The sequence below is a fragment of the Nyctereutes procyonoides genome, unplaced genomic scaffold (assembly GCF_905146905.1).
Source record: "Nyctereutes procyonoides isolate TBG_1078 unplaced genomic scaffold, NYPRO_anot_genome, whole genome shotgun sequence".
Taxonomy (NCBI): domain Eukaryota; kingdom Metazoa; phylum Chordata; class Mammalia; order Carnivora; family Canidae; genus Nyctereutes; species Nyctereutes procyonoides.
The window spans coordinates 58,547,745-58,572,195 of NW_026575046.1; the positions used below are offsets into that span (position 1 = coordinate 58,547,745).

The 24,451-nt window shown below is 53.8% G+C and overlaps 1 protein-coding gene and 1 long non-coding RNA gene across 8 annotated transcripts in view; one reads left to right on the forward strand and one right to left on the reverse strand.

Annotated features, from left to right (window-relative positions):
• Positions 1–24,451, reverse strand: part of TSPAN14 (tetraspanin 14) — a 55,765-nt gene that overhangs the window by 3,392 nt on the left and 27,922 nt on the right. For 5 of the 6 annotated variants that reach the window (XM_055324957.1, XM_055324956.1, XM_055324955.1 and 2 more), the window contains 6 exons: positions 23,438–23,535; positions 9,124–9,174; positions 7,358–7,504; positions 5,650–5,820; positions 2,862–2,987; positions 1,664–1,708 (listed from right to left, as the gene is read on the reverse strand). In XM_055324957.1, coding sequence (XP_055180932.1) covers positions 1,664–1,708; positions 2,862–2,987; positions 5,650–5,820; positions 7,358–7,504; positions 9,124–9,174; positions 23,438–23,518 — 621 coding nt within the window. In that variant the 5' untranslated portion in view covers positions 23,519–23,535. The remainder of the gene's footprint in view (positions 1–1,663; positions 1,709–2,861; positions 2,988–5,649; positions 5,821–7,357; positions 7,505–9,123; positions 9,175–23,437; positions 23,536–24,451) is intronic. The other variant, XM_055324958.1, reaches the window with a different exon arrangement.
• LOC129509458 (uncharacterized) lies at positions 5,902–9,113 on the forward strand. 2 transcript variants are annotated; one of them, XR_008664355.1, is made up of 4 exons: positions 5,902–6,039; positions 6,922–7,000; positions 7,388–7,489; positions 8,620–9,113. It is a non-coding gene; the product is annotated as an uncharacterized LOC129509458 (long non-coding RNA). The 2 variants fall into 2 exon arrangements; XR_008664354.1 differs by having other exon boundaries at positions 8,751–9,111.

The following is a 24,451-nucleotide window of genomic DNA, read 5'->3' on the forward strand; positions in this document are numbered from 1 at the left end:
GGGAAGAGTGGCTTCCCAGAGTGTGGCCCCCGCCCAGCTGAGCTGGGCTCCAGAGCCAGCAGGAACAGTCCTCAGCCAACAGGACTTCTGATCCTTCTGATCCTGCCCCCTACCAGAGGTTCAGTAGGCACAGGGGAGGTGCCTCCAGCACACAGGGCCCACCTCACCCCCACCTGCCCACATACAGCCTCACCCACGGCAACACTGATGGGACAGTAATCCGTTTTAATGGGGTTAGGGGCTGAACTGGGTCCCCCTAAAATTCAGATGTCGCAGTCCTAACCCCCAATTCATTAGAACCTGATTGCACTTGGAGACAGGGTTTAAAAGAAGTAATACAACCCTTAACCCTAACCCTAAAACACCCCTCTACAGAGGTCTCTGAACTGCAGGATACCAGGCACATACCCAAACCCTAACCCTAACCAGAACTCTAACTCTCAAGTTCTCCCTCCGGAGAGGTCTCTGAACTGCCAGACAATAAGCACACACACTCAAAACGTCCCTAACCCTAATCATTATTCTGGCTCTACACCAAACTCTAATCCTAGATATAAGGCAAAAAAAGAAGAAAGAAATTTGGTACATTTGTACAGTGGAATAGTACTCTGCCATAAAAAAAAGAATGAAATATTGCCCTTTGCAACAACACGGATGGATGCTAAGCAAACTAACTCCATCAGAGAACGACAAATATATGGAAAAGAAGAGGCAAACAAATTAAAATGAGGTTATTAGGGTGGGTGCTAATCCAATATGACTGGGGTCCTTAAAGAAAGAGATCAGGACCCAACAAGACACAGAGGGAGAACCTTGTGGGGACACACACAGGAGAAGGCAGTCACCTACAAGCCAAGGAGAGAGGCCTCGGACCAACCCTCCCAACACCCTGATGAACTTCGAACCTCAAGTTCAGAGGAGCGTTTTCGTTGTTTCAGCCAGTCTGCGGGACTTGGGTTGACAGCCCTAGAATCTAATGCAAGTGACAATGAAAGGCCGAGGTTGGTACAGGCCTGCCCCTGTGCAACGGACAGAGGTCCCTACAGAAGGGCTTCAGGTCTCCCAAACCGGAGGCACACATCCTGGTGTCTATGGCCTACAGGAGGGGCACCTGGAGATGCCCCAAGTCCCCTCGTTCAGAACAGCAGTCACTCATACCACTAAAGGCCACCGAGCAGTGTGTGGGATGGGGGGTACTCACTTCTCTCCACTCCACACCCCTTGCAGCCTGAAGCAAGTCCTGGGGGACTGAGCCTTTCTCCTACCGTAAGATCCGTCTCCTTCCTTATTGTCACCCCACCTCCATATGGTGGCTAAACCAAGCCATGTGCTCCTGCAGCTTCATCCTGAACTGCTATAGAACAGACACCTCCTGGGATCCCCCCAAGGAGCCATTAAAAATGTAGCCTTTGTTCCCCAAACTCTCATCTGACCTCTTTCCACTAATGCAGCAACTACTAGATTTTGTGACTGCGGTTCACGGGGCTGGGAATCACCCCATCACTGTTCCCCGGAGTCTTACTGCCAGCAGCTCCTACTCAGCTCGCTCCCAGCTTAGACGGCACCTCCCCTAGTCTCACCCACTCCAATTTGCACTTGTGCTAAATCAGGAAGTTGGACCACAGGGAATAAACCTGATGAGCTCCAAGTCGTATGCACTCACCTGGGTCCTGACATCATAGCCACACTGTGTGTTCACAACTTTTTGCTGTAAGAAAAGCAGGAAAAAACGGTCATCTTTGTTCTCATTCTCTTAAGAAGTCAGGTAGAAGGCTTTAGAAAAGTTCCAACCGAACATCAGCAAACACCTGTTCAAATTCCACTAAAGCTCATATCCTTTAATCCCGATGCCAACTAACCTTTCAGACTAGGACAAAGTGGCCCACTGTGTGTGGGAGGGAGGCCCGTGTATGTAGCGACCATTCACCTCTGCTCTCGTAGCACGAAAGGAGACACAGACAATACATAAACAAATGCATGTGGCCGTATTTCAGTAGAACTTTGTTTATGGATGCTGAAATTTAAATTTCATAAAATTTCCACGTGTCACATAATATTATCCTTCTTTTCATTGATCGTCAACCACTTAAAAATGGCTGAAACTATTTTTGGCTCACAGATCATACAAAAACAGAGAGCAGGCCGGGTCCGGCGCATGGGTCATAGTCTGCCCTTGCCTGTGCTGGGAGATGTAAGTTCTACTGGCTTAATACTTCACGGTCACAGTGGGGACCCGGGGCGCCTGCTGTGCAGCCACAGCAAACCCGAGCCTCTCCTGGGCTGGGGAGTCAGCTGTGTGACAGCAGCTACACCCTCCCTGCCCAGAGCCCTGGGGCCCAGTACCAGGCACAGCTGAGCACAAGAGCTGTAAAGGACTCAGTTCTGCCAAACATTCAGTGCTCCTTCGCAAGTCATCCCAAGAGCCCTGTTTCTGGAACCCAGTGACTTGGGCCATGGACTGGGAATGAGAACAGGTGAAGAAGAAAGGAGACACAACTCCCCCTGCCCCCAGATGGAGAGTACCCCCACCTCCCCAGTGGGGGCTTCTGTGCACTGGCCATTTCCTCCAGTGAACAGTGAAGAGGGGTCCCAGGACTCACCACACTTAGAGCATTGCGTTCAGGCGCCCTAAGGCAGAGCCCCTCAAGGGAGGGACCCTACTGGTCTTCCCCTGCTTCACCCAGAACACTAGAGCCAGGGCAGGCCATGCAAAAATGTGCCTGGGGTTTATATATATAGGATTTCGGAGCTGCGGGAGCCCAACAGTGGTAGGTGGAGAGAGAGCAGAGCAGAGCAGAGAAGCAGCCCAGAACGCTCAGAGAGCCAGGAACTGCTCGGCGAGCCCGGGGCAGGCGACTCACCGCGGGGTCCGGCACGCAGCAGGAGAAGGGCACCCCACACTTCTCGCGGCTGTAGCTAGCACCACTGCAGTTGAAGTAGACGTTGAGGTCCCAGTCTTCAGGGCCATAGGCCCCACAGCACTGGTTCTGTGATCACAAAAGCCAAGAGCTGTCAGGGGACTCTGGCTCAGAGCCAGGGCTGTGACCACCCACAGGGGATCAGGGATTCGAGGTTTAAGTGCTGCCCCATATACCATACAGACAAATCAAGGCCCCCCACTGACCTCCCGCATGCACGGAGATGCGGGGTGTGGTCACCTAGGTAGCCTTTAAAGAAGGAAACCAGGAAGCCTCAGCCATGACCCCTCCTGGATCCAGCACGCAGCACTGGCTCCGCCAGGACACAGCACTCCGGTCCAGAGCCTCCTCCCCAGAGCGTCCCCTTCCTCTGCTCCCCTCAGCCCAGAGCGGACTCCTCACTCCCGTCTGAGGCCACACAGGACCTCTGATGCAGTTCTCTCATAGGACAGTGGGCAGTGAGTGTCTTCCTCCCAGAGAACTTTCCAACTTGACCTTAGTTCCCTTAATGTGTCTCTTTACAAAAAACAGCTGCTAGATGCCAAGGACAGAACTGCGACTGGGGTGAACAGTAACATAATCATTACTCTGCCCCCCTAACCTGGGGTCCCTGCCCTCCCCTTCCCACTACCCCATCATCTGGTATAGTTACAAAGAGAAATGCCATTCGTCCAAAAAAACTGTGAATCCAAACACACTGAAAACAGCAGTGTGAGGTCAACGGCATCCTCGACCAGGAGTGGACTCCCATTTTTACACGTGTCCTTACTGCTGACATGGCTGTGGCCGTGATCACAACAAATACACAACCAGGATTTCTGATTGTCTTCTTTTATTTCTAAGATAAAATACCGTCTCCCCCGGCCCTCTACCCTGCCATGGTTCCAGCTGCTTTAATGATTGCCGAATATTTCAGCATGAGGAGTCTCCACAATTTACTGAATACCCCTGGAGAATTTCTTTTAAAAAGGAAAGAATGACACTGGAGAACACTAACAATGAGGCCCACGTGGCAGGGGTTCGCCCCACTGCATGGGCACATCACGCAGCTCGGGCTCGCACATGCGCAAGCAACCCCACAACTGGCAACTGGCACATCCCACTGCAGGCCACGCCCCGCAGCAGGGCTCCACCCACTGCAGGCCACGCCCCACAGCAGGGCTCCACCCACTGCAGGCCACGCCCCACAGCAGGGCTCCACCCACTGCAGGCCACGACCCCACAACAGGGCTCCACCCACTACAGGCCACGCCCCCACGGCAGGGCTCCACCCGCTGCAGGCCACGCCCCCACAGCTGGGCTCCACCCACTGCAGGCCACGCCCCCAAGGCAGGGCTCTCTACCCACTGAAGGCCACGCCTCCACAGGACTCCACCCCTGCCGGCCACGCCCCCCACGGCAGGGCTCTCTACCCACTGCAGGCCACACCCCCACGGCAGGGCTCTCTACCCACGCAGGGCTCCACCCACTGCAGGGTTCCACCCACAGCACAGCCACGCCCCCACGGCAGGGCTCTCCACCCACTGCAGGCCACGCCCCAACATCAGGGCTCTAGTCACCACACGGTCACACCCCTTCGGCAGGGCTCTCTACCCACTGCAGGCCACACCCTCACAGCAGGGCTCTACCCAGTCAGGCCACGCCCCCACAGCAGGGCTCCACCCACTGCAGGCCACGCCCCCACAGCAGGGCTCTACCCAGTCAGGCCACGCCCCCACAGCAGGGCTCTACCCAGTCACACCACGCCCCCACAGCAGGGCTCTACCGTCAGGCCACGCCCCCACAGCACAGCCACGCCCCCACATCCCCAAGGCTCTCCCCAAGGCCAGGCCAGGCCAGAAGCCATGTGCCAATGTGGACCCGCATGGGGAGGCTCGGGAGGGATGGTGGGGAGGGAGGGTCGGAAATGGTGGGGCTGGGGCTTTCGCAGATGAACGCAGGTCACTATTCCAACGTGGGAAAGGTCCCTGGTCCCGACGTGGTTTTGCCAGATGCCGGGATACACGACAGAAGGGTAAACAAGTTTCAGGGAACATGAGAGCGGACCACAGTTATTTTTAATGCTTTCTTGATTATTTTCTTCTCAGAACCAAAGTGTTCCATGTGAAGTCCCCGAGGAAACGAGGTTTTCCGGCAGCGCACGGAGGATCAGAGGATCAGACGCGCAGGGAGCCGTGCCCCGGGTTGGGACGGCTGTGGTCCAGGTCTCCAGGTGCAGCCGCACGCAGGGGACCGAGGCCAGCTGCAGTAAAGGCCAAGGCCTGGGACGGCTGAGCTGAGCCAGGCCCCTGGGGACATATTCCAGGGAGGTCACATTCCTCGCCATCTGGGGAAGCTTCCTCCAGGCAGGTCTGCCTTCTCTAACAGGAAGGGGAAAAGGTCCCGGGGAGGAAGCGGACAGGAATAGCCTCAGATGGTGAGTCAGCGCCGGGGGAGGGGAAGACCCGTCCCTGGGTACGCACAGCGCCTGGGGGCTTGCAGCCGCCTGGCCAGGGTGGAGGGGCCTGGGCCCCTGGGGGAGGGCGCCAGGGTGGCTAGATGCCTGCCCCCTGCAGATGGGGGCAGACACGCTTCGAACACGCCTGTGCCAGTGCGCAGGCACCAGTAGCCAAAGCTAAACTGACAGAGCCGGGGGCCGCACCTCCCACTAGCCGCGCACGTGTGCCCAGAGCAGCAGGCACCGCCGGGGACCCCCACGCTCTACCAGGGCGCCCAGGACAGGGGTGCCTACCGCTTTCTGAAGGGAGTCGATGAGGTTCTGCAGGTCAATGTCGTCCCGGTAGGATCTGATGTTGCTCTCGAAGAACTCCCGGAACCGGTCCCTCACCCAGTCCTGGAATAGGAAGGCCAGCACGGCCACGGCCAGCTCCAAGAAGAAGATGAGCACGATGGTGCCGCAGAACTGCACGAGGACAAGAACCCGATGGAGAGTTATGACACCTGCAGCCTCCAGCGGGGGGAAACCTCGCGGGACCCAGGATGGACGCCTGCCACAAGGCGAGTGGGCTCCACATCCAGGAGACCAGCGCTGGCGCCCCCAGGAATCCCTGGGTCCTGGCCAGCAACCCTGCCCCAGCTCTAAGTGGACACATGCATCCCCACCCACATCACGACAGCACTGGTAAGAGAGGAGGGAAGGGAGGAGAAAGCTCCAGGCCACTGCCTCACCCCTCTCCTGTGATGTAGCTCCCCTCCCCCACAAGGAAGCCTCATCCCAGGAAGGGATGGTTAATCTACCCCACACCAGGCTATTGGCTCCGTTAGGGCCGTGCCCCAGACACAGGCTCTGACCACTTTCCTCACACACACAACCATCCAAGCTGCTAGAAATCTAATGCGTCACCCACACGTTAAGGAAAAGGAAACTGAGGGTCACCCAGGCAGGTAGATTGCTTGAGTATACACAGCTCACAAGGGACACGTGAGTTCCCCGGCAGGGCTCTTTACCACTACCCACCCTGTGTGTGGCAAGACCTCTCCAGAAGCACAGCGCCCCTGGGCACAACAGTGCTGCTCTTCTGCAAGGGCCCACCGCACCCGCACCCCCCACCTGGCAGACATCTAGCGAGCAGTGCGTGAGTTCTCCCGACCATTGCCATCACCGGTCACCCTGCGCTGTAAGTAGCCATGCCACAGCAGCCGAAGGTCAAGGACACGGAAAGCACCCGCACATACACACAGACGGGCGTACACACAGGGCCCTCCAAACCGCAATCACCACTCACAGAGAAGGAAGGCACTAAATATATTTTTAAGAGGAGGAAAAAAAAAAAAACCCCACGTGTTTGCTTTTTAAATTAAGCCCAGGGAAGAGAAGGCTTGATCTAATAAATTCCACAAATAATATATTGCAAAACACGATTATGTGTTTTCCCCACCAGGTGCTATTTAATTTTAACTGAATGCATTTCAATGTGAATTTGTATCTAAATATAAAACCAAATTCTTAGTAATTGGCGGTTCTGGCAGGAAATTAAGGATTCTGCACCGCACATCCCAACAGATTTACACACCCTGGAGGAGGGAACCGATTTCCTAACTTTACTGGCAACATCTTTTGATCTTAGCCAAGAAGGGCAAAGGTGAGTAGCAAACAAACAATTCGTTTCAAACTTCTGGAACTTCTGAGGGAAACAGGACGTAGGGGAGGGGGCGAGGAGCTGGCTGCCCAGCCACCCCTTCCCTCCGGGAGCTGAACACTGGGGGGCCCCGGGCTTCTCCAGGGCTGGGGAGCCAGCTCGGCCCGCAGCTTCCCCGTAGCCTACCATTCGGTGGGAAGCAAGGTACCAACAAGGGCTGCGTCCTCCCCACACTGCCAGGGCCTGGGGGGCCCACAAGAGCTACCCCCCCACCATGTAAGCTTTCACAAGCCTGCCCAGCAAAGCCCTCACCCCTATCTCCCTGTCCCCCCCCCCACCCCTGGATCTGGGGCTACTCACAAACTTGAGCAGGCAAATGTTCTCTCGCAGGGCCCCCACGCAGCCAGCGAACCCCAGCGTGAACATCACCACGCCCACCATCAGGACCAGCACCACAGGGTCGATCCCATGCAGCCGGGTCACTTTGGTGAGGTCAGAAAGCACCCCCTGAAAGAGGCAGAGACAGCATCAGCCTCAGGGAGTCAAGGGTGCCTCGTGGGGAGGGGGGGCTTGGTTGTGTCCAGAGATAAAATAAGGACAGGGACCTGTCCTCTGAGGCTCGGTCGGTCATTCAAAGCCAGGCCGGAGCACAAAGCACAGCCCCTGCCCCCTGCCCCCCTGCCCCCTCGGGGCCCCTCTGCCTGCAGATCCTTGCCTGCCTCGGCTTCCAGGGCCCTCACAGGCACCAATCCTGGGCTGCGCCTTGGCTGTGAGTCCCTCCCTATGCACACCCAAGCTTTTTTTGTAGACTGCAGGGTGCCTATGCCAGGCCTGGAGTGGAAGGGGTCCTGGAGACCCCTGAGGCCTCTGGTCAAGGCACCTTAGGGGCCAGAGCCTCACCCTGGCCTCTGGCTATGTGGCGGCTTAGGCCACTTGGAGAACCCCACCATCCTGCGCACACTCTTGTGGAAAAAGCCCACCAAAGGCAGGCGAAGGCTGCGCCGTCCACAAGACCCTTTGTGATGATGGGAGGTGTTCTACACCCTCACTGTCCCGAATGGTAGCCACTGGTCCCTGTGCTAGTGAGCACCTGAGTGGAACTGAAGAACGGAACCTTAACTGGTTTCATTTTAACTAATTTAAATACATACAGTCCCGTGTGGCTGGTGAGAACCAAAAGGGACAGAGCAGTCCTGTAGGGTTCAAAGGAGGGAAGAGAGAGGAGCCACCTGTCCGGGCACCCAGGGGCACCCGGGGGCACCCAGGTCTCAGCTCGGGGCTCAGCTGGAGGAGCTGCTGCTGCTCAGGAGATGGCCACACGGTGGCGCTATGAGTCACGGTTTGCAGGGACAGGGTTGAGGGACCTGTCAGCAGGACAAAGTGACATTGCACTTCAGCCCCTGACCTTTACAGGCTACCCTGAAGATGCCCCAACCCTAAGGCAGGTCTTATTCACCTCCTAAGGCCATGGTAAGAAAACCTGTAGATCTTTTAGTGCTCCCGCCTCCTTCTCCTGGAAGCAAAGGAAGGTTCTGTGCCTGAGGCCCAAGAGGATGCTGTAATTCCCACCACCTCCTGCCTGGCCTCATGCTCCTCACACTTGCCCTTGTCCTTCTGGACAGGAAGAGCCTGGTCTGCCCACCTCACCTCTCCTGCACAGGCTGGGCCGTGAGGTTCCCAGGTGTGTAGGGACCTGGCCCTACCCCTACGGGCACCCACGGGGCATGTAACACAGCCCTGCCCCTGCCCTCAGAAGGACAAGAACACAGGAATCAACACAACTGTGGTCAAGGACCTGCTGGCTCCCGGAGGCACAGACAGGAGCAGAGGTGGCCCCAGGCCCGCCCGGGACGCAGCTGCACACAAGCCGCCAGGCCACCTGAGGCTTCTGGGAGCAGCACAGCGGGCTTCCCACACTTGCGGACTTCAAAAACCCAACCAGCCCAGCCCTGCCGTGGCCCCCAGCAGTGACCCCACCACGGGGACGCAGAACCAGGCCCAGGGCAAGACACCACCGTGTGCTAGAGTGCTCATTGGGGAGGAGTCTGGATGAAGCAACAATTAAAGCTGAACAAACCTGGTCCGGGCTCCCTGATGCTTACCGTCCTGGTAACACGGACACCTACCTTTTCACTCCATGCCCACAGTCCAACTCCAAGGAAGACAACTCCAGCCAACTAAGCAGAGGAGGAGCGGGGCAGTGGGGGGGAGACAAGTGGGGAAGGAGGGAGGGAGGGAGAGAGAGAGAGAGAGGTTAGATTCGAAATGAGCACCATGAACGTGCTTCTTAGAGGAGCGTCCACACCACTAGTCAAGGGTCGCTCCTGACAAATGTCCCTGCGGGCAGAACAGGAGCAAGGCAGCCCCCAGTCCCTGCAGGTGACGGGAACTCTACCCCAGAGCCGAGGGACGGCCATGCTTTGTGCATAACCCACACCTACCTTCCCTGAACCCCTGGACAAACTCCTTCACCCGCAGTGGCCCCCTGCCCCAGAGAGCAGAGAGGAAGAAGCCAGAGCAGAGCCTGGAGGCCACAGAGTCGCAGACATCAGGCCCTGCCCTGTTTCTTCTGTGATCCGAAAGCCCCTCGGCTCACCTTGGTACAGGATCTGGGGCACCATGACAGCTCCAAAGGTGCATTCACAGGCTCCCCGGGCCAGGTGAGCCTCTCTCCAGAGCACTGGGCACCACTGCGGGGGACGCAGGGCCCGTGGCACCTACACGCCACGTGGGGCACACCTGTGCTCCATGGTCCTGGGTTATTAGTTACTGAATTAAAACAGGCCTGTGCCTAAGGATGCATCCACCCCGGAAAAGGCCCCCCACCCCACCCCCGACCCCACTGGGACCAGGTGCTGCCTCACGTGCACCACAAGGGAAAGGGTTCCCTGCCCCCCACCGCATACACCCCACAGGCTCCTAAACCAGAGGTTTTTCCATATAAAACAAAGCACCTAGTCTCTGAAAATTAAGCTGCCCGATTTTCTGCTTAAGTACTTTATAGGCCACTGGCACCTGCCTGCCGTTCACCAGGACCTCCCGACAAACAGCAGGGCTAGGCTGGTCTAGGACTCACCTCTCCAAGGCACACCCTCCCCCTTCAAGACATCCCTGCCTCCTTTGTTCGCTCTGGCCCCAGGTGGGGCCTGGGGTGGGCAGGCAAGGCCCCTTCAAGAAAGCCCCAGGAGATGGCCACCTCTTCGGAATCACACACCAACTTCAGAAAATGCTGACGTGCCCACTGTTTGGGGTGGGACCCGTGAGCACCTCCTTTCCCGCCCCAAGTGTCTGACGCAGGCAAGCCTGAGGGTGGCCAAGCACTGACCACCCAGCCCGCAGCCTTGCCCCCACCGCCTGAGGTCCCCGGTGACTTAGCCTCCTGCCAGCCCTGGAGGTCAGGTCTTTTTTCCCAGTTGATTTAACCTGAGCAGACAGCAGACACACAGCCGGCCATCCCTCCTGTCCTGAGGCGCTCAGCTTTGCCGACACGAACTGACACGAGGCACTGGTCCCTCTTGCGGCTCTCCTGCTGGCTCAGCCTCCATCAGGGACACCCTCCCCCCCACGCCGGGTTCTCTAGAGGAGGCCGTAATGTCTCACATGGCTTGAGACACTCTACAAGCTCACCCACGGATCCACCTCCCAAACCGAGCACCTGAGGCCCACCTGACTTGTGCTTGGCGGACAGCTGACATTTCAGTCCTGCCAGGTGCCCAAACGGAGCCTTGCTCTCCCCCTGCCCCAACCAGCTCCGCCAACCCTCCCCCTTCTCATTAAATGGCACCACAGCCACCTCAACTCAGTTTCGATCAGAAAACCTGCACGTCATGCTTGATGCCTCTCTTTCCCTCTGACCGCCAATCTCCCTGCCCTCTGTTGGTTCTACCTTCAGAATGAGTAATGCCTCTGGCCGGTTTCCTCCCTGCCCTCTGCTCACACCTGTTCATGGTCCACCCTGCAGGGGCCTCCTCCTGGCTCCCCAAGCAACTGGAGCCATCCTTGAGAAACAGCTCAGGTAACCCCCCTGCTCGAAACTCACCGAGTTACTTCTTTTCACGCTTAGGATCAAATTCAAACTCCTTGAGGGCCCACAAGGGCCTACGCAGCCAGGCTCTGACCCACACACGTCTACTCTCCAGGCCCGCCTGGCATTGCTTCTGTTTCTGGAACTCACCAAACTCATCCCTGCCTCAAGGCCTGGACACTCTTCCATCAGCCTAGAATGTAACTCCACCATGTCCCTTGCGGGCTTGCCTCGCTCGCTTCACGCTGCCTTCGTTTCACCTCTTCAGAGGCGCTTCCCTTTACCATCCTAGGACAGCTCTCTGTCCTTCCCTCCTGACCTCCTTCCCGCTTGGTTTCCTTCGTGGCACGTACCCTAGACCACACGAGCCATATGTCTACCTACACGCGTACTGTTTTGCTCAGGGCTGCATCCCATGAGCCTGCACAAGGGCGTGGCTGTAGTCGGCCCGGGCTAGGTGCAAGTGCGTGAGTCACCAGGGCTCCAAGACCAGGGTGGCCTCTGCCCGTGCTCCCAGCTCTTTCCCAGACGTGCTCCCAAGTCTCATTCCCTCCAAACGCATTCAGAGCAAACGGGGCCAACTGAAAGCTCCCCCTGGCCCCAATGCACAGCCAGGCCCTCTATAGAGGCATCGGGAGCAGGACAGGAAGCTGTCCTGGAGGTTGTCGCGCCCTATGCCTCATCCAGTGTCCCCAGCAGCACTGCAGCCCCTGCCTAACGGAGTTCTAGGACAGCCTGCCTACCATGGAGGGTGGGGAGAGACTCCTGCTCCTCAGAGACCCCTGGCTGAGTCACGGCCAGCTCCCTCCACTGCAGCACCAATTTCCTTCTCTTGCAATGATTGGGGACTAAGAAAGGGGCTCATGGTTTTTTTCCATTCTGATTTAAAGGAAGAGCTAACGTTAACTTGCACCAGAATGACAGGAACCAGCAGGGTGGGGGGATCACATGGCACATCGTGGGTTCAGGATCTTTGGGGACCGATTTTAGAGATGAGGAGCCTGAGGGAGGACCAGACAGGGAAAGTGGTGTGTCTGGGAGCTCACCGAACAGCCCCGTGCATGAGCCAGGCCAGGACGCTTGCCAGGCTTCACCCAGCTTCCAATGGGGCCTCTTCCCTGATCTCTCCGGGGCAGATGGTCCAGGGCTGGGCTATTGTCCCTGGCTGCCAACCATCTGGGAGCGACAGTTCAGCTGGGTGCTTTCCAGCCTCAGACTAACCTTTTTAGTCTCTCTTTCGTGACCTGATTAAATCCCCTCCCAAAGGATGGAGCCTAACTCCCACTAAGCGCAAAGGGAGGCCGGCCTTGGACCATCAGGTGGTCACAACGGCAAGCGGTACCGCTCTTTCCTGGGTGCTGAGCAGTGCATTAAACACTTCATACACTTAAAAGGCCCCTTTCACACCCCATCACACTGCTACTATTACCCTCTTTTTCAAACAGGAAAGCTCAGATGTAGAAGCATTTGGTTATTTGCCCAAAGTCACACAGCCAGACAGAGTGAAAACCAAACCTGGGGGGCACCGGGGTGGCTCAGTCAGTTAAGCGTCTGCCTTTGGCTCAAGTCATGATCCCAGGGTCCTAGGATCAAGCCCCTCATCAGGCTCCTGAGGGGAGCTCAGCAGGGTGCCTGCTTCTGCTCTCCCTCTGCCTGCTGCTCCCCCCTGCTTGTGCTCTAACAAATAAATAAATATAATCTTAAAAAAATAAAAAATAAAAACAACCCTGGGTGTCTCTGACCGTCCTGAAAGTACATTATCCCAACACCCACAGGGCAACCTGAGACCTCCTGCACAAAAAGCAGGCCCAGGGACCCCACGGCATGGGAGTTCTGCAGAAGGGGCTTTTGGGCTGTGCAACTCTGAAGCCAAAGGACCCATATCCTCAGGTAGTGAGATCATTCTGTGGCCAGGAAGCAGGGCCTCTGAGTGCCACTGTCAAGATTACTGACCTTCCACCATAGGCAAAGGCCCCCTGTGGAAGTGAGGACACTCTTCTGACATTCTGGGCTGGAAGCTGCTCGTAATCCACTCACCATGTGAGCAAGCCTGTGACACTTCACCCAAATAGGGTCAAAGAACAACAGAAGTGTAGATACCTGGCCAGTCCCTGCTGGACGGGAGGAGGGGTCCAACACCTGCAGCTCAAAAGCAGCCCCCATCACCCACAATTTAGTGGCCTGGGCCTCTTGTATGATTGCATTTCGGCATCTATAAAGGTACTTCGGCAATTCTTGCAGGCCTCAGAGGCCTTTCTGCAGTGAGCTCAAGGCAAACCAGCAGTGGCAATGCGACCCTCTCAGGGTCTGCCCCATTGGCCTCTGGTTCTTGCAAGCCCCCTGGCTGTCAGAGGTTGACATTCACAGAGCTGCTTATGGGAGTCCCAGAGTAAAAAACAGGAGGGATGCCTGGGTCCCCTGGCTCAGCAGTTGAGCGTCTGCCTTAGGATCAGGATGTGACCCCGGTCTGGGGATTGAGTCCTGCATTGGGCTCCCTGTAAGGAGCCTGCTTCTCCCTCTGCCTGTGTCTCTGCCTCTTTCTCTGTGTCTCATGAATCAATCAGTCAATCAATCAATCTTAAAAAAAAAAAAAAAAAAAAAAAAAAAAAAGCCAGAAGGAAACCCAAGAGTAAGCCAAAACTCAAGGCCAGAGCAGTGCTGAACAAACAGCACAAGTCAGCTGGTCCTGGTTCCAGTCTCTACTCTGCAACTTCCTGGTGACTGGACTTGGTACTAAATCCAGGAACTCCTCTGTGCCTGTGATTTCCTCTGCAAAATGGCCTTTCCTGGGTCATAAGAGAGCTGTAAGGATTGAAGGAAGTATCACAAGTGACTTGCTTACCCCAGGGCATGGAGTCAGTCCAAGGGAGCTCTGACCTCCTGCACGGGCGGGGCACAGAGCAGAGACATCGAGGGGCCTTCCAGATGCCACCAATATTTGCTGGCCTGAAGACTCTCCACGTCACCCACCCCCAATAACTCCGAGCTCCAGTCTTCGTCCTAAGACAAAGTCCTCCTTTCCAGGGGCATCTGTTTCATTAGATCTCAGAGACAACAGTGAAATAGAGTTTAGGGAAACAGAGCCTCTGAAAGGGTTTTTGAGCAAGGTAAGAAAGAAAGATGGAAAGAAAATAGGACAGAGTGGAAGCAGCTAGAACACAATGTCAGCTCTGTTTCTAATTCACCCTGTGGCTTTGAGCAAAACATCCCTCTCTTGGAGCTCAGTTTGCCAATCTGCAAAACTGAGCAGCTGGGAGGCCAATAACCTCCAATGGTCTATACACCTCCCACTGCCTAAGCTCTGCCATCTAAATCATGGCAGGTGGAAATCCCATGGTCCTGGCGCTCTCCGGGATAGGAAATCCTGACTCTAGACCTGGTTAGTTCAAAAAACACCAAAGATGCCTGTGGCCACTTGAAACTCCAACAATTCAAATTACTGGCCAGAAAGGACACCAGTGGGCACAGACTGTAACCCAACCTGACCCTGGGCTGAGAGTGAGCCTCAAGATATACCTGTCGGGGTTAGGAAGCCTCATCCCTCAAGACTGTAGCCACTCTGAACCCCGTACAGTGCAGGGAATACCACTTTCATATAGTCCCACATTCAAAGAGTCTAAACTAAGCCACTTCTCAGTGGGAGTCTGGAAGGTCTGGGAGCCAGAAGGGACACTGCAGCCCAGCTTCCTCATTACAGAGGGAACCAGGGCCCAGGGCAGGATGGTGCCTTGCACAGGGTCACACAGCTATCACACACCAGCTTTTCCTCCTGCCGGAAGGGTGGTTCTGAAAATAAGCAGCATGTGTGCCCTTTCCAACACAACCAACAAACATGCTAGGGGCCCCAGTGAGGAGGGGTAAGGACTACCCAGAGGACTCTGGGGGCAGTTTCCACAGATGTCTCTGCATTTCCAGATAACAGAGAACCCACCCCCACCAAGCCCCGCCCAGGAATAACTGTGCCGAGACCTCCCAAAGGAAGGAAGGAGGAAAGGCAGAGTCATCCAAGGGAGGTTATAGGCAGCTCTCCAGGCCATGGAGAGAAGAAGCCCCAACCCAGCCTCGGCCCCACCTTCACCCCAGTCTCTACCACTGCTGGCACAGTTCAGTGAGGACAGTGCAGAGAAGACCAAAATACTAGGCCAGAAGCTGGTATTTCTGTAAAGGGGCAGATAGTAAATATTTTCAGCTTTGTGCTGGATGATCTCTGTGTCGACCACTCAATACCGCTTTTATAGCAGGAAAGCAGCCATAGGTAATAAGTAAACAGGCAAGGCTGTGTTCCAATAAAGTTGTAGGTACATAAACCGGCAGAGCACCAGGCCTGCAGGCCACAGTCAGCCAAGTCCTGCGCTGAACTATCACACTGCAACCATCTGGACCTCAAGACAAAAGACAGGATTTCCTTCAGCTTGGCACACGAACCCCGGGGCACCCCTATAATTCAAGTCTCCAACCTAAATTGTCTTTACAGTACCTAAACAGGTCGTAATAAATAGTCTAAAACAGTAAAAATTCCAAATAATACATTTCCACGATGCGGTATTTTACAGCAGTGAGAATCAATGATCCACTACATACAACAGCATGAATGAATCACATACACAATAGTTAACAAAAAAAAAAAAAAAAAATGCCAGAGTCAGAAGACTATTAAGGGAATGTTACGGACGAGATGTTGTGTTCCTCAAAATCCGTATGTTGATGCCCTAAGTGTCTCAACATGGTGTTTGGAGGTGGGCTTCTGGGAGGTAATAGGGTTAGATGAGGTCATGAGAGAGGAGCCTCCAATATTTGTATCCTTATTAAGAGGAAGAGAGACCGGGACGCCTGGGTAGCTCAGTGGTTGAGCATCTGCCTTAGGCTCCGGTCGTGATCCCAGGTCAGGGGATTGAGTCCCACATTGGGCTCCCTGCAGGGAGCCTGCTTCTCCATCTTTCTGTGTCTCTACCTCTCTCAGTGTCTCTCATGAACAAATAAATGAATATATCTTTAAAAAAAAAAAAAAAAAGAGGGAGAGAGACCAGAGCTCTCTCTGCCATGTTAGGACACGGCAAGAAGGCATCCATCTGCAAGCCAGGGAGAGAGCCTCACCAGAACCCAAGCATGCCAGCACCCCGAGTCCAGACTTCTAGCCTCCAGAAATGTGAGAGATTAAACCTCTGTCCTTTAAGTCAACAAGTCGATGGTATTTTGGGATGGCACCCTGAGCTGACCAAAACAGGAGGAATGCTTCAGTGAAAAAAATACATCTAGTATCTAATCAAAAGTCATTAGACAGGGGCGCCTGGCTGGCTCAGTCTCTGAAGAGAGTGGGACTCTTGATCTCAGGGCTGTGAGTTCAAGTCCCACGTTGGGCATAGAGCCTACTTAAGATACAAAAAAAAAAAAAAATTACTAGATAATCAAGGAGGGAAATAAACATGATCTATAACAAGGAGAAATATTCAGTAACTAGAAAAGGATACAAACAGGACAGAGAAGGTGTAATTAGCTAAGACATGAAAACAGATATTGCACATACCCTGGGGGATTTAAAGGGAAATACAAACATGAGGAAAGAAACAGAGAACAGAAAGTCCAAATGGACTTTAGAAAGTACAACACTGGAAATGAAGAATTCACTAGATGGGCTTAACAGCAATTAGACACTGTAGAAGAAAAGATGAGTCAACTTGAAGACAAAGCAATAGACACTATTTGAACTAAAGGGTAGGGTGCGGGAGGAATTAAACAGAGCCTCAGTGACCCATGAGACAACAGGAATCTGAGAAGAAAAAGGGCAAGAGGATTATATTTGAAGAAATAATGGTCAAAGTAGTCCTAAAACTAATGAAAACTATAAACCCCAAAATCCCAAAAATGGGTATTATTCTATCAAATTACACCCCAATAGAAGGGATTTTTTTTAAGATATTATTTATTTGACATAGGGCAAGAGACCACAAGCAGGGAGACCGATAGAGGGAGGAGAAGCAGACTCCTTGCTGAGCAGGAAGCCCAACATGTGAGGCTCCATCCCAGGACCCTGGGATCATGACCTCAGTCAAAGGCAGACACTTAACCAACTGAGCCACCAGGTGCCCCAGAGGTGATAGTTTTAAAAGTATTTTTGGGGGAAAAAAAAAAGAGAGAGAGAGAGAGAAGAAGGTGGGAAGATGGGAACCAAGATGGGAACTGGGCATGCCCACACACAAGACCTCAGTAGACTGGGCCATGCCAGCTATCTACTAGGGGAGGATGCAGAGCTGTACACATTACCAGCTACCTGGCCTTGACACTACCCCATGAGCAGGTAATAGCCATATGTGCCCCGTGAACACCCCTTCCTCAGAAATCCCTGCTGGTGGTCCCAGCCTCCCACGTGCCCAAGTGAGATCAGGAGCTGAAGCCCCGCAGGGAGTAACATTCACGGTGTTCTAGTAGAATCCCCGATTAAACAATCCTTGTCCTTGGCCAGTGAAAATGTGGAAAAATACACATACACACCCAGGAGATAAGTCGGTCTACTTCGTATGAATTGGGGCAGCCCTTCTAGAAAAGTAATTTTGACTATAAATATGTCAGCCAGGTCAAAACAACATACACACCCCTCCCTCCTGACCCATTTAGTCTCCTGGAAATCTGTCCTAGCAAATCATTTCCCTCCTTTGCCCAGAGGGAGGAATCTGTACCACACCAAACTAATCACTGCATCCTTATCTAGGATAGTAAAAAAAAAAAAACAAAAAACTGGAAACAACCAAAATGTCCAATATGGGAATTTCCAAAAATACAATCAAGAAGACTATGTGGCAACCTAAGACTGTTCTGTGCTAGGGGATGCTAACCCACGACTGCAAGGGGCACTTCCTGACCTGGGGGTGAGGCCTTGGGGTGTGGTGTTACCCGGACAGAGTCCAGCTCAACTAAAGGCAATTCTCCATTAGTCCGAGTGATCCAGAGACAGGAGTTCACCGCGGGATGTAGGGAGGCCCCTATCAAAGGAGCACAGTAAAGGCCTAGGAGCAGTAGACCCTCTGCCCACAGAGACGCTGGGAGCAGGGGGAGGGAGCGGACTGTCCACTCCTGCACCAGACCCGCTCTGCCTCTCGTGTCCCGGCTTGCCTGGGACAGTCCTGGGATACACCTGTCGTTCTGGCTGAATTCTTAATAATCTCTCTTTCACTCTTAAGGTCTCCGGACTTGGACCATCAACTCCAGGTTCACCCTACTCATGGGAGGCCTTGGTGGCTTTGAAGGAAGGGACCTGAAGCCTCACTGGTCACAGAGTACAAACACCCATGGCTCTCGGGTCACCAAGAAACAGGCTGCCCGTTGGGCTCCAAAGCGAATTCCCGCACACTCTACAAGCAGAGAGCTGGGCTGGGCTCAGACCTGCCTGAGTCTCCGCAAAGGCCAGTGGCAGGGGCCTCTCCTGTCTGTGACACACAGGCCCATTGTCTGTGCCACAACAGGCCTTGGTTCTTCACTTTTAATCCATCTCTGAAACAGCTCCAGGCAAGGGCTTTATCTGAACCTCTGCAGATTAAACTCAATGCTGGTGGCGGGAGGCAATCCCAGAATTGCAGACATGAGTTGCAGACATCATCTGAATCATCCCCTGCAGAGGATTCACTCAGTGAAACCAAGAGAGCTCACATTCTTGGTGGAACCAGGTGGGGTGAGAATGAAAAGGGCCACACACAGCTCTTCCTCCAGGGTCTACCTCCCTGGGCGGCCCCTCTTCTGCAAGTCAAAGGAGATGGTTTTTTCTTCTTAAAATGGGGGAAAGTATACACAATATACAGTTTAGACGTCTTAACCATTGGTGAGAGCATAGCTCAGTGGCGCTCAGGACAGTCACGGCACGGTGCACCACTGCCACCATCTTGCAAACCTGGCACTCTGTACCCACTCAACACTAACATCCCCGTGTCCCCTGCGCTGGCCTCTGGCAACCAGCCTTGTACGTTCTAGCTCTATGAGTCGGACTCCTCTAGGTGCTGCATATAAGTGGGACCACACTGCATTGGTCCTTTTGGGACGCGGGCTTGTTTCACTTGGCATGATAGCATCAGAGTTCACCCATGTCGCAGCATGTGTCACAATTTCCTTCCTTTTTAAGGCTGAAAAATATTCCATTGCATGTACAGAGTACATTTTGTTTTACTCATCTCTGGGTAGACACTGCGATTACCTCTATCTTTTGGCTGCTGTGAATAATGCTGTGAGCATAGGTGTGCCAACATCTCCCTGACACCTGGCTTTTTAATTCTTTTGGGTCTATGCCCAGCGTGGAATTGCTGGATCATATGGTAATTCTTTTTTTTTTTTTTTTTTTTTTTACATTTTGAGGAACATCCACACTGTTTTCCAGAGTGGTTGCTCCATTTTACATTCTCCCCAACAGTGCACGCAAGTTCCAATTTCTCCACATCCTCGTCAACACCTGTTACTTTGGGGTATGTGTGTGTGTGTGTGTGTATGTGCGCTTTAATAATAGCCACCCTAATGGGTGCAAAATAGTATCTTCTTGCAGTTTTGATTTGCATTTTTTAAAGACTTATGTATTTATTTGAGAGAGAGAGAGAGAGAAAATATAAGCAGGGAGGAGAGGCAGACAGAGAGAGAGAGAGAGAGAGAGAGAGAGAGAGAGAGATAAGCAGGCTCCCTGCTGAGCAGGAAGCTTGAGGTGGGGCTTCCCCCCAGGACCCCAGATTACAACCTGAGCCAAAAGCAGCCACTTAACTGAGCCACCAGGAGCCCTTGATTTGCATTTTCTTAAGTCAAAGTCATTTTGCACTTGAAACAGGTCTCATATAACCAAAGAATAACAATAATTAAAGAAAAAAGGCAGAGAGACACCAGGCTGGCTCAGTCAGTGGAGCACACAACTCTTGATTTTGAGGTCATGAGTTCGAGCCCCACGTTGGGCGTGGAGCCATCATACACACACGTACATACGTACATAGAGAAATACATTAAAAAAAAAAAAAAAGTAGGGGATCCCTGGGTGGTTCAGCGGTTTAGCACCTGCCTTCGGCCCAGGGCTTGATCCTGGAGACCTGGGATCAAATCCCACATCAGACTCCCTGAATGGAGCCTGCTTCTCCCTCTTCCTGTGTCTCTGCCTCTCTCTCTGTCTCTCATGAATAAATAAATCAATAAATAAATAAATCTTAAAAAAAAAAAAAAGTAGAACATGCCAGTGCTCCCACAATGCCATGTTGTCTAGAAGCACCATTTCCCTGACAGTCCGGCGGACAACCACATCCCCGTTTGTCACCCCAAAAGAGTATTAACAGTCCCTTGTAAAGAAATCTCAGCCCTGAACTGAAGGGAGAGAGCTTTAAAAACCCTGTTAGAGTGTACAGGTGTTGGCTATAAAGCATGCCAGTGTGCAAATAATTCTGAATGAGGCAGAGGCTCAATAAAACCTCATGTTTGTGGTAGCTCCAGCACTGGTCAGAGAAACGGCAGGCTGCCTTCTGTATATCAGAACCTGCCTACTGAGCCCAGGTCTGCCAGCAAGGCTGCAACCCTGTCCCTCTGCTCATTGTTAATTTGTCAAAACAGAACAAATACAGAAACTCTCTGTGCAACACAATTACCTCTGTCCTGCTTCAAACCAACGGGCGGAGGAGGGGGCGGGGGACGGAGGAGATATAAAATTAAACAGGACTGGCTCTGAGTTGTTAAGTGTTGATACAAGGTGATGGGAACATGGGGGTTTGTTTGATTTTGGTATTTCTTCCATTTCAAAAAGAAAAATTCTCTGATGACATAAGGCAGGCATGTGATCGTGTACGTTTCAGCAAACCCTGGGAGGCAGGCGACAGGCCTGTGACACCGACATTTCACAATGCAAACACGAACACTACACAGGATCACTCAGTGTGGGTGCAAGGCCAGACCAGCCCCTGCGTGGGGGCCTCCCACGGCACCCAACATGCGCTTTCTGGAGGGCTCAGCAGCCCACGTCTCGGGCCTCCCCCCACACTGAGCTCCTGTGCAGATGAGGAAAGCAAGTCGCTGCCAGGGACCCAGCAGGGAGGCGTCTGGGCCATCCTCCCAACCAAGCTCTCTCCTGCCTCGTTTTCCTGACTGTTCCTTCTCATCCCTTTGCACACTACTTGGGCCCCAGAGCACACTAGCTGAGAAGCGGACCCTGACCACATGCACTGTCAGTCCTGCGGAAGGCCGAGAACACAGCAGAACCCTTCAATCAAGCAGCCTTGCTGTGATTCCAGATGCAGAACCTCCACTCTGCCAATTGGGCTGCCCAGGTGTCATTAGTAGGCAAGCTGGTAAAGCTTCCCAAGAGCAAAGAATCTGTTCTTTAAAAAAAAAAAAAAAATTATTTATTTATTCATGAGAGACACACAGAGAGAGAGGCAGAGACAGGCAGAGAGAGAAGCAGGCTCCCTGCAGGGGACTCGATCCCGGGGCCCGGGAATCACACCCTGAGCCAAAGGCAGAAGCTCAACCACTGAGCCACCCAGGCATCCTGCAAAGAATCTGTTCTGCAAAGAATGTGAAGAAACGGAGATTAGCAGTGTCCTGCCCCAGCGACGGGAAGTTTTGCTCTCTCTGCAAAATTCGGGACGATCTTCAGGGGACAAGGCACAAGACCAAACAGGCACAGCCTGGGGGTGGGAGGGAACAACAGGACGGCCGGGTGTACCAGTGTCCAAAGTGTCAGACCGCCTGCCTAGGCCAGGGGGCCCTCCACCAGACACCTGGCCAGTGGGGGGGGCCTCCAGGTGTGGCCAGGGAGGGAGCAGGGCGGTCCGGAAGCCCTTCACTGCGGGGATGAGGCAGGCACAGGCCTCCCATTAAGAGAAGCCCGTGGAAACCATATCGAACGCCCTGTATTAATCTTGTTTCAAGGAAAATGATGAAGTTGCTGGTGACAGCTTGTTCAGGGACAGAAAAAGATGAGGAGTGAAAGGCCAAGCCACTGAATCCCACCTTGTTTCTCCAGGACAGAAAGCCCCCAAAACTTTGAGATAAATCATTAGGAGATGATGCTGTGAATAATCAATGGTGAAAGCTGAGAAGCCCCCGTAAGTCTGCTTTGTTTGCAAGAGTTCTGGCTCAAACGGACCGCGCCAACAGCCACAGTAGAAGCACAATGTGGCGTCACGGCCACTCGTCCTGTCCCTCCTTCTCCATATGCCCCCCCCCGCCCCCCAGAAGGTGACAAGCAATGCTTGCTGAAGATGCGCGATCACGTCCCCTCAGCCACCTGCACAGACTCTGCGTCTGCTTCTCCCGGGACGGATCACACCGGTGACACACACAGGCTGCGATACCTCCCCCGGTGCCCTGACCATCTCCGGCCAGTGCCCGGGTTTTCTGCTCTTCTTTAAGGCAGGAGTCCTTGGAAGAACTGTCCTGAGTCACAGTCTCCACTGGCTCGCATCCAAGGGGGTCTCCACCCCCCGGAGCACACGGCAGCCCCAGCCAGGGTCACCAACAACCTCCACTGTGTCAATGTCCATGCCGATTTTCCATCCTCATCCTGTGTCATTCCCACCCCCCACCCCCAACGGCACAGCTGACTGGTCCTCTCTATTTGAAAGGCTTCTCCAGCACCAAGTCTCCGGCCTTCCTACGGCCCACCTGCTCACAGCCAACACTGGAGTGCACTTTCCTCTTTAGGGTCACCTCTAGCACCCCAGGACCCCAGAGTCACACCTCTCCCCTTCTCAGTCTATAAGCCCCCTTCACGTCTCTGTTGTCACTTGTGTCCCCTCCCCCTGTACTCCCCATGCTCCAGCCCCATGGCCTTCTCTTGGCCCCTTGCACATGCCTAGTGCCCTTCCAGCCCGCAGCTTTCTTCCCAGACCCCCCACCCGCCACCTCTTCACTGATATTCTGGTCTCGCCTGCCGAAAGTCACCTCCCTGGAATGTCCTGCCCCGGACTCCCCAGCCAAGGAGCTTCTCCCTCCCTGCTCTGCTGCTCATCAGTAGGCTAGTGCCATTACTGATTAAACACAAGCACCGTAAGAAACGGCTTTACTGCCTTTGTCCACTCTTACCTCTCAGAGCCTAGAACAGGGCCTGGCCCACAGTCAAAGGTGCACGAGGCACCCTGCTGCCGATGTCTCGTTGGGAGCACTCCCAGGGCAGGGAAGGGGGAAAACAGACATGCACGTGGGCCGGAGCTCCAAGTGTTCCTGAATTTCCAAGGCTGGGGCGGGGGCCCGTTAACCCGGCTTTCGGTCACCCCGGCCTTCCTGTCACAGTACTTACCAGTCTACTTTATAACTAACCTGCCGCTGGTACTGCCAGGGCAGGGCTCATTAACCTTGCCTACCTTCTCCTCCAGAGCCTTGCAGGGGGCCTGGCACATCAACTCTACAGAAAGAATCACGATCTACTGAATAAAGGATGAAGTGAGGGAGCGAGGCCGCTCTCAGTGACTCACCCAGAAGACAATGTTGTAGCTGAAAAGGAGGTACTTGTACCAGCAGCTGACCTCGGCATTAGAGTATCTATAATAGTGCATCTTCCAAGAAGCGGGATCTGTGGACAGACATGGGAGTGATGAGAAACTCAGTTACATAACATCTCCCCCCAAACCCACTCCCCAAGAAAGAGCAAAGGTGAGGTTCACACACAGACTCCAGAAATCTCCAAAGTGTTTCTGTGTTCCTGCACGCGTCTAGGCATAGCTTTACTACCAGCGCCAGTGACATTCTGGGCAAAAATCATGTTAAGTCAACTCTCCAAAAACAGACAAAAAAAGAGAATTTTGAAAGAATGGAGGATGCCAATTTTTATTTCTTTTTTTTAAAGATTTTATTTATTTGAGAGAGAGAAAGAAAGCGTGAGCGAGAGAGAGAGAGAGAGAGCATGCAAGGGGAGTGGGGTGGGGGGTAACGGGAGAGGGAGAAGCAGGCTCCCTGCTGAACAAGGAGCCCCACGCGGGGCTCGATCCCTGGACCCCGGGATCATGACCTGAGCTGAAGGCAGGTGCTTCACCGACTGAGCCACCCAAGAGCCCTGAAGATGCCAATTTTCAAAGTGTCTCCTAGATACCAGGCCTTTCCAGACATTTATCTCATCACCTCTCCATTGGGTGTTGACTTCTCAACTTTTCAGTTAAGGAAAGAAGAGTTAGGAAGGAAGGTCATGGGATTTGCCCAAAGCTAAGACAAAAAAAAAAAAAAAAAAAATACTCGACGAGGCCCAGGATTTGAACCAAGGACAGGGGGTTCCACAGTCTACATCCCCTCCACCCAACCACTACCTGGGGTAGGACAGCCAGGGGTAGGGCGAGCCAATGGAGAAATGGAGACTTGACCACTGAGAGGGTGAGGAGAGGGGCAGATCCGACCAGGGCCTGGGAGTGACCTCCGTGGCCTGGCTGGAACATTACATCAACAAGTGATGACAAGCAGGGCCAGGAAAACCACATCCCTCTGGAAATGGGTGCTGT